At 39.6% G+C, this 13,806-nt stretch overlaps 1 protein-coding gene across 5 annotated transcripts in view; it reads left to right on the top strand.

The window, feature by feature from the left end:
- Window positions 1–13,806, top strand: part of LOC132402945 (utrophin-like) — a 477,671-nt gene that overhangs the window by 51,905 nt on the left and 411,960 nt on the right. For all 5 annotated transcript variants that reach the window (XM_059986085.1, XM_059986086.1, XM_059986083.1 and 2 more), the window contains exons 2-4: window positions 2,285–2,346; window positions 10,417–10,509; window positions 12,253–12,330. In XM_059986085.1, coding sequence (XP_059842068.1) covers window positions 2,285–2,346; window positions 10,417–10,509; window positions 12,253–12,330 — 233 coding nt within the window. The remainder of the gene's footprint in view (window positions 1–2,284; window positions 2,347–10,416; window positions 10,510–12,252; window positions 12,331–13,806) is intronic.

Raw genomic sequence — 13,806 nt, 5'->3', positions numbered from 1 at the left:
ATTGTCATGGGGGGTGATGAGAGTGATAAAGGAAAAGAGGAAACATGTCTGGTGTTGGAGGAAGTAGAGGAATTAATACGTCACTTCATTATTCACCATTGTGATCAGTGTAGAATGGATTACTGTACTGGATGGAGCATGTCAAGGTTAAGAAAGAGACAGTGTTGGAATTTGAAAAAAAAAACACATCAGGATAGAGAGGTTCTTGAAGGCAAATGGGATGTAGTCCAGTTTGTGACGAGAACCTAACGAAGAGATTGCTTTGCAATTGGTGACTTTCTGTGACCTCACTGGTTCCAAAAATAGTATCAGGAGATTGGAATGTGGCAAATGTTATTCTTTTGTACAAGAAAGGTACTGTAATCGGAATAGTCATGTGAATTATAGACCAGTGATCTAACATCAGTGGCGGGCAAACTAATGGAGAGGATTTTTAGATACAGGATTTACGAGCATTTGGAGAATCATAGTCTGATTAGGGATAGTTAGCATGGCTTTGTGAGAGGCAGATTGTGCTGGTTGACCTTTTCTGAGAAAGTGACAAAAGATGAAAGGGGAGTGGTGTTTGTGGGGTATACTGTACAGATTTTAGTAGGGCATTTATCTAGCTTCCCAACTCATTCTGAAAATCAGGAGGCATGAGATCCAGGGAAACTTGACTATGTGGATTCAAAATTGACTTGCCCACAGAAAAAAGAGGTTATTGTGCCTGGAGATCTTTGACTTGTGGTGCTCCACAGAGATCTGTTCTAGAACCCGTTTTCTTTGTTGATAACTTGGATTCCGAAGTGGAAGGGTGGCTAAGTAAGTTTGCAGATGACACGAAGGCTGATGATGTTGTGGATACTATAGGAGTTTTGTTGTAGCTGACAACAGGGCATTGACAGAATGCCGAGCTGGACTGAGAAGTGACAGATGGAGTTTAATCCAGGAAAGTGGGAAGTGACTCAGTTTGAAAGATTGAACTTGATGGCAGAGTGTAAAATTGAAGATTCTTAGTAGGATCGTGGGGTCTATGTCCATAGTTTCCTCAAAATTGTTTTCTAAGTTGATAGGGTGGTAAGAAGGTGTATACCATGTTGGTCTTTGTTAGTCAGGGGATTGAGTTCAATAGCTGTGAGATAATGTTGCAGCTCAAAACTCTGGTTAGTCCATACTTTGAGTATTGTATTCACTTCTGGTCACCTCATTATAGAAAGGATCTGGGAGCTTTCGAGAATTCAGAGATTTACTAGATGCATTAGTCAGTCATGCAACATCTGTCGTATTTGATCATTGGTCTGACTTCTACAGGTGCTTTTTCATCTTTTATTCCATTTTAGTATGTAGTCTGCAATTTGGTGCACCTGAAAGGTTTATTGCTCACCAAGATTTGGTTTTTCCTGTTTGTTGGAGATGTTTCATACATGGTGATTTCAGGGAAAAAAACTTGTGGTGCTGTTCCCACCAATGGTCCAAAACAACTTGTTTTCAGTTTCCATGCAGCCTGCTGACATTTCCTAAATAATCATTTTTAATTCAGTGGTGAATTGCTGACCCTGATGAATAAATAAATTAAAAATCAATGAATTGCTGGTGCCAAAGATCTCAAATAATATTAGAAAACAGTGAAGATACTTGGCAGTTTAAGCAGTTTCTTTGGAAAGAAGCAGGCATTGCAAGTTGAACTTCCTTAATCAGGTCTGAGTAATTTAGTTACACCAAGTTTAAAATAAAACATTTAAATTGGTGTAACTAGTTTTTTTTTATAAAGAAAATGATCAATTTTTATATGACAGCTTCTCCTGGTCAGGCAGAGATCCTGAGGTTCGACCTGAAAGGTTACTCAAAGAACCTATATTGTTGGCCCTAAACTTCTAAGAGTTGCAGGGTTCACTGTGGAGATCTCAACCCTTTTTATCTTCCTATCCTGTGCAACTAATCTTCAGCTGCTTGGAGTCATGGTTACCCATTGATTCTTAATGGAAAGATTCCTAGAGGATATGTTACAGGCTGTTTTGATTTTCATCATGATAGTAAGCTATTTATGGTCACTGCTTTTGCCAACCAATAGAAAGAAAAGATTATTTGAGAGAATGTAGAATAGCCAGTGCCAAAAAAAATTGTATCTTTGTAAGGATCATTGTTATGAGAGGAGATCACAAAGAAAAAGTGAAAGAAAAAATGGGGAAGATTGAAGATCAGAATTGGAGCAATGTATTACCTGCTTACTGTATGTTTAAGCTTCTGTGACATTGAGAATGACATTTGATGGTTGTTAACCCATTTTCATTTTAATTTTCAGATGAGCATGATGATGTACAGAAGAAAACATTCACAAAATGGATTAATGTGCGCTTTGTAAAGGTAACATTGCCTTGTATCTTCTAACACTGTGGTATTTGGAGCATCTCCATCTGGTGTCAAAAACCTGTGATTTCAGCATTCTTCTGTGACATGTAAAGCTCTTTGAATGAACTGGTGAGAAATGCTATTTATTTACTAGGTGTGGTTTATTGTGTGGGGAAAGATTTTCCTCAGCAATATCTGAATTCTGAGTGGAGCATGTAAGTAGTTTGATTGTTTGAAAATTTCAGCAGGACAGTGTGACTTTTTTTTTCTGTTGTTGCTGGGAGCAGAATCCAAATTTATTTACAGAGATCCATTTTTTAAATGTAGTTGTTACTAAGTGCTGGGAATTGGCACTTATTATTTCCTCTTGTATAACATTTTCCATGGAACAACCACTTCCTGTCCAATTCCTACTGAGGGATTTGGCAGGCTGTCTGCGTGTTGTGCTGTCTTTGCTGTTGATGCCAGACATTGCTGTACAATGAGGGTGAAATGGCAGTTTTCATATTTCATTGGGAAATTGTTACTTTACATTTTGCAACTGCTTGACAAACATATCTTTTCTCAGATGTGGTAACCTGTGATATACTCAATAAAAACTGATTCACGGTTGTCCAAGTAAGGGAATAGGATCACCCAATAATAAGATCATAAGTCATAGAAGCAGAATAAAGGAATTTGGCCCTTCAAATCTGCTCCATCATTTGATCACTACTGATTTATCCTCCCTCTCAACCCCATTCTCCTGCCCCTTTCCCATAACCTTTTGATGCCCTTCCGAATAAAGATCCTACCAGCTTCCGATTTAAGTATACCCAATGACTTGGCATCCACAGCTGTCTGTGGCAATGGATTCCAGATTCACCATCATCTGGCTACAGAGATTACTCATCTCTATTCTAAAGGGGTATCATCATGAGGTTGTGGCTCTAGTCTTAGACTCTCACAATTGGAAACATCCCCTTCAAGTCCACTCTGTCTAGGCCTTTCAATATTTGGTAGGTTGCAATGAGATTTCCTCCCCTCCTCTCCTCTCCTCTCCTCTCCCCCATTCTTCTAAGCTCCAATAAGAACAGGCCCAGAGCCACCAAATGTTCCTCATACATTAACCCATTCATTTCTGGGATAATTCTCGTGAGTCTCATCTGGACCTTCTCCTGTGCCACTACATCCTTTCATAGATAAGGGACCTAAAATTGCTCTAAAATTGGACCTAAATGCCATTTGATCAATTACTTATAATGCCTCAGCATTACATCCTAGTCCTCTGGAAATAAATGCTAACATTGCATTTGTCTTCCTTACCACCAATACAACCTGTGAGGTAGCCTTTAGCGAATCTATCACTGCACATCAAAGTCCCTTTCCATCTTAGATTTCTGAATTTGCTCCCTGTTTAGAAAATAAGTGCATGACCATGCAGTTCCCTACACTGTATTTCCATGTGCTATAATCAGTCCAGATCCTTCTGCAGACTTGCTGCTTACTCAACACTACCTGCCCCTCCATCTATCTCTGTATCATCTGCAAACATGGCTGCACTGTCGCTCATTCCATTATCCAGATCATGATGTTCAGTCTTGTGCACATTTTCAATTGTATTTGGGAGTGAACAAGTGAGATCAATTACTGTTGATTAATCTCTTTTCCGAGAAATGTGCGTTTTGTATATCATGGTGAATAGCCATAGGATGCCAAGATGTATCAAAAATTTAATGAGAGCTGCGAGTGGTTACAGAAACGAGATCTTCACTGGCAATTGCTCTGGGAGGGAAATGTTGTTGGGAGGGTACAGACCCATCCCATGTCATGAACATTCAACTTATGGATATCAGTACTGAAGAGCAAGCTAATTTTTTGACTTTAAGGGAAAAAGTATTGATGTGCTTTTAAACTATATTTGAATTTTGTGATACTTTGGGTAGGAATTAGTGGTTTAAACTGTAGTGCCAGCTGTTCAGAAGTCCGTACAATTTTCTGGCTGCTGCAAGCTTGCAGGTGATCTTTTTTGGGGTGGGGAAAGGGGTTCTGCGGGCATTTGGGAAACTGGCGGGAAGGCTTTGCTGGCTGCTGGACAGATCTTCTCTGGGTAGGAATATGTGTCATTTCTGTCCACCCCCCTGAGCTACAACAATCAGGCTTGAGTCCAGCTGAGCAGAGTTGGGAGCACTGAGCAGGCAGACTTGATCAATGAGTTAGTAAGGCCAGTGGGTGGCTGCTTGACTTGCACCTGCTCACTCAAAGCGGCTGATGTGATCTTCTCACATACACTGATATTGTTCCTTCACAGCTCGGAAAAATTTGTATTACAAACCTGGAAGCTGCTAGTATGGCAAAGGAATAGAAGGGAACTACATTCTTCTGTCTTGAGATAAATAGTTTTCCAGAAATAGAATTGGATATGGTTCATTGTAGCGTGTCTCCTAAAATACTACTTATTTATTCCCATGTGAAAGTATGCTTTTTAAAAATCTTTACTCGAGGTTTTGGAACTTGGAAAAAATGTTTGTTATGCAACAGAGCTTCATGTAATGCAAGCTCACGGCTGGGTTGGTGGGGGGGTGGGGGAGGGAGGGAAAAGAACCAATGCTATTCCCAAGAATTAGATTGAGCCAAATTAACACAAATTGACACTTAACATGAAACATGATACGATATGTATAAATGGAGTCCTATGCTTCGCAGTCAGTATTGAAGCACAAGGTCATGTTGAGTATCTTTATTAGTATTGGGCATCTCCAGTAAGCCATCGTAAATGCCCATCCCTAATTGCGCATGAGAATATTTGAAGGTGATATGAGTTTCCATTAATTTGTGCACCTTGGGGAAGCTGAAGTTAACGGGTTGACATTTTTAACATTGAAGGTTCAAGGTTTCATTTCTAGTCCATGGCTTAGGTAATGAGTTAGCTTGAAATTAAAAAAATAAAGTGCTGGTCATGCTCAGCATGGCAGTCGGCATCTGCGGAGAGTAGAGAAAGGGGCATCAAACTTCCAAGTGGCCTTTTGTCTGTACTAGGATAGGTTAGAGATAAAACATGTCGCAAAATACAGGGAAAGACTGAGGAGAGTTGGTAAGAAAATGCATTATCTGTGACAGGATGGAAGGCAGCAGTGATTCAATGACAAAATATGTCAAGGTGCCAGATGAAAGAACACAAGCTTTCCTGTCATTGTGTTTCACATTGTTTTATTGCCAGTGAAATTCTGAAGTACAGGAAACCCTGGCACAGGGACTGAGGTTATTGTACACGCTTTGAAATAAAATGCTGATCCAACACTTTACGTATTTGTTTCAATGGATGAGAAGAATATCTGACATTGTTAAAAGATTTGAGAGAGAGCCCACGATCCGATGTGACTTTCCTACATGGGCAACAGCCAAAAGCAGATTCTAATCAATTTATTGTCCCACGTATTTGAGACTGGCTGTTGCATTTCCCCACCTAATAACTACACAATCAGAAAGATTCTTGGGTTCTGAAGAAATGAAAATAGAAACTTTTTTTTCTGATGCCAATTAATGTTGTAAATGTTTAAAATGAAAAAGTTTTTCCGATCTTAAAGCCTATCAAATCCAAGTACAATAAGTGGCAAATATCAAATTTACAGGGTAACGGTATTGTGTGTGGTATTTGTTACCATACTGTGGGATTAAGCTAGCGCAGATGCAGAAAAAATTCACAAAGATATTGCCTGGATAGAAGGCTTGAGTTGGAAGGAGAGAGGCTGGATCAGCTGGGATTGTTTTTCCTGGATCTAAAGAGGCTGAGCGATAACATGATAGAAATAAATGGATTTGGGAGAGTAACAGATTAGGTAAATAGTCTTTTTGCCACGAGTGTCTAACATAAGAGGGCATATGATTAAGGTGAGAGGGAGAAGGTTTAAAAGGGATCAGAGGTGTTAATATTTCACGCAGGATAATTTGCATTTCAAATGATTTGCATAAGGAGATGGTAGAGGCTGGAACAGCAACAATATTTGAGAGGCATTTAGACAAGCACTGAATGAGTAGGACATGCAGAGATATGAAAGTAATGCAGGCAAGTGAGATTAGTGTTGATAGACATTGCAATAAGTAAAAATACAGAGAGCTGAAGTGAGTCCAAACTACTGCTCTGGTGTTGCTTAACGTTCAGTTTGGAGACCCCTGGTTGTCAGATCTTTCGCATTATTGGGATGCGTCTTACACTGAAACTGGTAAATTAATTTATAGCTGTCATGTATACCAGGGTACACTGCAAAAGCTTGTCTTACATACCGTTCATACAAGTCAATTCATTACAACAATGCATATTGAAGTAGTATAAGGTAAAAGGATAACAGTTCAGAATAAAGTGTTACTCCCAGAAAGTGCAGTTCAGATAGACATTCAGGTGCAAGGTCACGAAGAGGTAGATTGTGAGGTCAGGACTCCATCTTATTGTACTGGAGATTATTTGATAGTGTTTTTATGGTGGGAATATGTGCATTCTGGCTTGTGTACTGCTCAATTTGAAAGGGGTAGGAGGGGAGGGGGAGAATGTCTAGAATGGGTGGAATATTTGATTACGCTGACTGGTTTACTTAGGCAGCAAGAAGTGTAGGCAGATCGTGTGGAGGGAAGGCTGGTTTCTTTTAAATGCTGAGCTGTATCCGTCTTGCAAAGTATAGAAAATGGTGATGCATCCAGATTTTTGTGGTGCACAAATAATAGTTGGTTGAGGGTCAGAGGGACGTGCCAACTTTCTTTAGCTTCCTGAGGAAATAGATGTGCTCCTGAGCTTTGATGGCCACAGCATCAACATACTAGGATCAGGCGAGACCATTGATGTTGACTTCTAGGAACTTGAAGTGCACAAATCTCTCAACCTCAATGACCAGTTCTTTTGTTTTGCTGACACTAAAGGAAAGATTGTTGTCATGGCACCATCTCACTAGGCTCTCTATTTCCTCCTTGTACTCTGATCCGCTACACTGGTATCATCTACAGATTTATAGATTGAATTGGGATAGAATCTGTCCACACGCTTGTGAGAACGTACAGAAAGTGGAGTAGTGGGATGAAGATGCAATCTTGTGGGGCGCCTGTATTGAGGATAATTGAGATGGGGGTTGTTTGCTGCCTATCTTTACTGTTTGCAGTCTGTTAGTCAGAAAGTTGAGGATCTAGTTGCAAAGGGAGGTGTCCTGATGAAGGGTCTCGGCCCAAAACTTTGACTGTTTACTGTTTTCCATAGATGCTGCCTGGGCCTGCTGAGTTCCTCCAGCATCTTGTGTACGTTACTTGGACTTCTTGCACATACAGATTTTCTCATGATGGTTATCACACAGTGGATCTTGATCAATTAGGGAATTGACTGAGGAATGACAAATAGACTTCAATGCAGATAAGTGTGAGGTGAAAGTGAAACCAGTGCAGGGCATGTACATTGAAAGGTAGGACACTAGGGTGTGTAATAGAATAGAGGTACTTGGAAATACAAGTGCATAGTTTGTTTAAAGTGGTGTCACAGGCAGATGGGGTGGTAATAAAGGCATTCAGCACTTGGCCTTCCCTTCATCAAGGGCATTGAGCAAAGGACAAGACATGATTAAAGTGGAAAGAGTGCAGAAAAGGTTTACAATGATGTTAGCAGGCCTAGAGAGCCTGAGTAACACAGAGGTTGGCCAGGCTAGGAGTGTAGGTGAATGAGAGGCAGCCTTATAGAAATGTTTAAAATCATGAGAGGTTTGTAATAATCATTTCCACTAGATGGTAGTCCAAAACTAGGGTATGTAGATTTAGGATGAGAAGGAGAAGAGTTAACAGGATCCAATGGGCAACTTTTAATGCAGAGAGAGGTTGAGTTTGTGGAGCAAACTGAGAGAAGAAATGGTTGAGGCAGGTGCAATAATATCAGTTAAGAAACACGGAGTCTGGTACATTGAGGGACTGGACTTTGTGGGATATGGGCTGAACTCAGGAAATTGAGACTAGCTGGTGGGCATTGTGGTTGATGTTTTTAGACCATTCCTCCAAACAAAACTGTTTTAATTCATCAATATTTCTGGAATACCTTGCATGATCAGCCCTCTTCAGGTCATGCTACAGCATCTCAATTGGGTTAAACTCTGGATTCTGACTTGGCCATTCCAAAACATGATCTTTCTTCTCTTTAAACCATTTTTTGTTGATTTACTCTTGTGTTTTGGATCATTGTTTTGTTGCATCATCCAACTTAATTAAGGTTCAGGTGATGGACGGGTAACCTAACATTCTCCTGTAAAATGTTTTGATACAATTTTGAATTCATTGTTCCCTCAACAATTGCAAGCTGTCCGGGCCTCGAGGCAGCAAACCAACCCTTCATGCTTCACAGTTGGGATGAGATTTTGATGTGCAGTGTCTCTTTTCTTCCAAACAGAGCAATGTGCATTTCTGCCAGTAAGTTTAAATTTTGTCGGATCTGTCCAGAGAACATTGTCCCAGAAGTGTTCTGGCACATCCGGGTGGTCTTTTGCAAACTTGAGATGTGTAAAAATGTTTTTATTTTTTTTGGAAAGCAGTGGTTTCCTTTGTGGTTCCTTCCATGAGCACCATTCTTATTCAGTGTTTTTCTTATAATGGACACATGAACAGAGACTTTAGCAAGTTCGAGAGATTCCTCCAGGCCTTTTGCTGTTACCCTTAGGTTCTTTTTCACCTCCTTCAGCATTGCAGGTTGTACTCTTGGTGTGATATTTGCAGAGTGCCCATTCCTAGAGAGAGTAGCAACATTACTGAGTTTCCTCTAATGTAGACAGTTTTACTGTGGACAGATGAATGCTCAGGGTTTTAGAAATGCTGTTGTAGCTTTTTCCAACTTCATGCATCTCTACAATTCTTCTTGTGAGGTCCTCTGAAAGTTGTTTTAATTGACACATGGTGCACATAAACAGGTCTTTTTTGAGAAGTGCAGGCTCTCTCAGTAACCTGACTCAGTTGTCTTTATATAGGGCAAGGCACCCCTACAGCCCACACCTCCAATCTCAGTGCTTGGAACACCTGACTCCAAATAGCTTTTGTAGGAGGCATTACCCCAGAGGTTCACATACTTTTTTTGAAGTTTGACTGTGATTGTTAAATGGTGTACGCAGTATTGATGAGAAATGGTACAATTGTTTGTGCGTTATTAGTTTAGGCAGATTGTGTTTGTCTATTATTGTGACTTAGATGAAGATCAGACCACATTTTATGCATAATTAATGCAGAAAACGAGGTGACTGAAAAGGATTCACAAACTTTTTCTTGCAACTGTATTTCTTTGTGAAACCAAATTCTCCTTTGCAGCCAACCTTGTGATTGAGTTTAATAAATTGTGGGCTTAATTCTTAATCTCTTATTGCAAATCATTAACTGCACGCCGACCATCAGGTAGGAGGTACTGTTGTAGCATTCGGACAAGAACTATTAGGATGGGAAACAGCTTCTTCCCTCAGGCCGTAAGACCACTGAACTCCCTGCCATTACCCAGGTCTTATCATGTGTGAAACATCTGTCATGTTATATTGTTTTATTTTTTGACTTGTATTGATAATGCACCTTATTACTAATTTATTTGTGGTAATATTTTATGTAATGTGTGTGAGTTATATGTACTGTGTATATGCTCCTTGGTCCAGAGGAATGTTGTCTCATTTGGCAGTGAACGTGTATGGCTGAATGAAAATCAACCTGAACTTAAATAAGAAATTGCTGAATCAAAGGCCAGTTCAAGTAAAATTAGTTTTGATTTAGAAGCACTAACAATATTTTTGCTGTGGTAACAGAACACTTGTTTGTACAAACATAGTTTCATTTAAATATATTATAGATCACAGATAATGGCAGAACTATATTTAGAATTTGTGTGAACACAGCCTAGTTTATCACCTCAATGACCTTGTTTCTTAAAAGTAATAAGGGTCATGCACTGATTTTAAAAATATGCCATAAATGGGAATCAAGCAGAAGTGAACTTGCATCCTTGTCCGAGATCAAGCTGTGATGATCTGAAGCCAATTGATACATGTTCTGTGGGCAGAAACTTCTGCAAAATGGTTTTTTAAATGACATTTAAAAAAAATTGTGCTTCTGCTGCAGAACGGAAAACCAACGATCAAGGAATTGTTTGATGACCTCCGAGATGGCAGAAAACTCTTAGATCTTCTGGAAGGGCTCACAGGACACACATTTGTGAGGAATTTTCATTTTACTAACTGTATACTGTATGTACTGTATAAAATTGGAGTCTGATGATGGAAAATATCTTTAGCTATTACATGTAGGTACAGAGATGTCTTGCTTAATCTTTCTGATCAGGACTCATACTCAGAATACCTTATGCTTCACAAGGTTTTGGATAGAGGCAGGCTAGTTTTGCAGATTATCTCTGAGGGTTCTGTGGAGATGGTTATGAAAAACCCAACTATATGTATCTTCCATTGACTCAAAGTTGATAGACATAAGAATATTTGGGCTGAAGAAGAATGTTATGGGTTAAAGTTTTTTTTCTCTGAACAATTTTTTTTGTACTTAGGTACTATGGCATTTTGCGGCAGTATTAGTGACAATCCAACTCATTGGTCTGTCATTTCACCAGATATGCACTTCTTTCTCAGAAGTTAAAAATAATTTGTGTTGGATTCAGACTGAATGTTTGCAGTATTATGACAGATAGATAATGATCATTAGGAAATTGTTGATTATAAGTTATCTTGATTTGATCCATGTCTGTTGATATACAACTGGAGCCTGATTTTGGCTCATGGGTGGCTGCTTTTCGTGCAAAGGCTAGTATGACACAGACATTTCCACAAATAGCAAATGGTTCAGTGTTTGCTCACATATCCTTTGAGTTTTGTTATTTTCATCTCCATTCACTTAATTTCAATTTCATCCACTCCTGAAGGTGCTGCCTCCTGCTGACTGACTGTTGCTTGTTAATTGAAAACCATTTGGTATCTCAGTGAGAAAGTTAACCTGGATGGTTGGTTAGTGATAGACTGTGTTTTCCCTTGATCACAAAGCAAGCAGCCGCTCACCCTGTAAAAATGACCAGACTCAGCATTCATCTCTGATGCAATTTGTTGGATCACCCTACCATTATTCCAGACCTTACTGTTCTCTAAATGCCCTTTTTCTGAAAGTAGATGCACTTACAGACTTCTCATCAACTTAAACCTTTTATTTAGATTAAAACAGATCAGTAAGTTTAGCTGAAAAAGGTGGATTGTCTCATCCATCTGTTTGATACTGCGTCCGTTTCACTGATCCTGCCCTATTTCTTAGAGTGTGTTTGAGATTAGTTTTTATTTTCACTTTGTAGAGTGGATTTTCTGGATTTAAGTCATCGCTTTAAGGATTCAGTTTTCAAGGTGGTGTGTCGTGATTTGGTGTGCATGTTGTTTGAGTTGACTAGGGCTTCATTGACTTTCTCCAGTCTGCACTTTTGGTTTGCCTAGGACTTTGTGTACTCCATCTAATTATAATGTCTCTGCATAAAATGCTTTTTCCCCACTAACTAGGAACATTTTGTAGTATCTTTCTTTTCATTTTCATTGGTGTGACTAGGAATAGTTGTGAATGCTGTCTTATCACTTGAGAATGCATACTATTTCTGTAGAGGTGAGATTTCAAATGCAAAAAGCTGGAATTGAAGTTTTATGATCTTTGCTTGTGTTTTATCTCTTTGTAAAGCGTTTATTTTATTTTGGATTTGACTGTATAGAGGAATGTTAAGTAATTGCTGCATGTTTATAGTTTGAACATTTTAACAGGAATGTTTGTTATTCGGTTCCCATATAATAGGGACAAGTTTGGAATTGTTATTAGCACCGCTTTATAAAGTTAATCCGCTTTGTGATCAAGTTGAATCATTTCATAGTCTCCGACTGAATTTTCTTTTTGTCTTGGTTAAAATATCTTGTCCTCCATCAGACCAAAGAACGTGGCACGACCAGAGTGCATGCCCTCAACAATGTCAACAGAGTTCTGCATGTTCTGCAGCAAAATAATGTGAGTCATTGCCTTAAAAAGGTAATCTGTGATATAATGTGTGTGGGAGAAACTTGGCGGGCTAAGCAACATCTGCGGAGACAAAGGATTAGATGATGCTTTGGGTCAATACCTTGTATCAGGATTGTGTGTGTCAAGGGGACAAAGCCAGTGCAAAGAGTTGCAAGGGAAGGGTGAGGCAGGGGCTTGCAGGCAATGGTTAGAAACAGGTAAGCAGGGAGATGGGCAAATGGAGCCATTTGTGTTGCAAGAGGGTTGGAGTCAGGAGACTGTGGGTGGAGATTGATGAGGAAAGACATAACGGGTTCCGATGGAGCCAGATGGGGGGAATGGGAGGATGGAGGTAAGGACAGATGTTGGAAGCCGACGAATGGAAGTGGAGGATGCAGATGCAGAATCTGGTAAGTAACCAAATAAGTAAGGTGATAATTGGAATTAGAAAAAGTAGGATGATAGACAGATGTTAGAACCAGATGGAGGAGAGGAATAAAAACTTGGATGACCATGGGATTGTTGGGGTGTTAGTGGGTTGGAATCGGGAGACTGAAAATGGAGTGTGGGTTATCTGAAGTTGAGTTTATGGATAGATCAGCCATAATCCTGTTGAATGGTGGGGCAGGCTCGATGGGCCGTATGGCCTACTCCTATTTCTCATGCTGTTATGAAAAATCAGATTTCAAGGTGAAATGTGAGATGTTGCTCTTCTAAAATGCCTCGCCTCTCCCTCTCATCTCTTTACACTAGTTAACTCCCTTCTATATTCTCAGCCCTGATACAGGGTCTTAACCTCACAATTCAACTGCCTACTTGCCTCCACAGATGCAGCTTGACTCACTGAGCTCCTCCAGCCGTTTGTTTCCTCAGATTCTAGCATCTGCAATTTCTCGTGTCTCTAATGTTTCATTCAGTATTGTTTGTTTATTTAAAATGTTAATATGTTGTCTCACCTGCAATTATTGGGAATCAAATTTTTCGATGCTGTGATGCAGAGCTGTCCAAATTGATGATTCAGAGCTCGAAGCCCAAGCTATTGAGTTGTATTTGTTTCATATGTTTGGAATTTGTTGGCTCCAAGATTTTAAAAAAGATATTGTTAACACTTTGGTCAGATCATTGGGTTAATCGTAAATGAAGACATCAAAATCAATCTATGTTAATGATTTTAGATATATGCAAATTACCAAAGATTGATTGCAATCAGGTCATGAAGAGCAAAACACCAGTTCTTTGGCCTATCTTCTCCATGCTGCCCATTGTACCTGCATATACTAAACCCATTTATCTGCCTTAGGTCTGAACCCTTGTATGTCAAGGCAGTTCAAGTGCTTGTCTGGATGCTGCTTAAGTTTTTTTCCATGAGCTCTTCGGGCAGTACATTGCAGACTTCAACACCTCAGATTCTCCTACCTCTCACTTTAAACCTGTACCCTCTTTTCTTAGACACTCGCCATGGTAAAAGATATTTACCATGTTGCC

Source organism: Hypanus sabinus, chromosome 12 (assembly GCF_030144855.1).
Source record: "Hypanus sabinus isolate sHypSab1 chromosome 12, sHypSab1.hap1, whole genome shotgun sequence".
Lineage (NCBI taxonomy): Eukaryota > Metazoa > Chordata > Chondrichthyes > Myliobatiformes > Dasyatidae > Hypanus > Hypanus sabinus.
The sequence above is the reverse complement of the archived record's forward strand: the minus strand, read 5'-3'. Positions and strand labels throughout refer to the sequence as shown.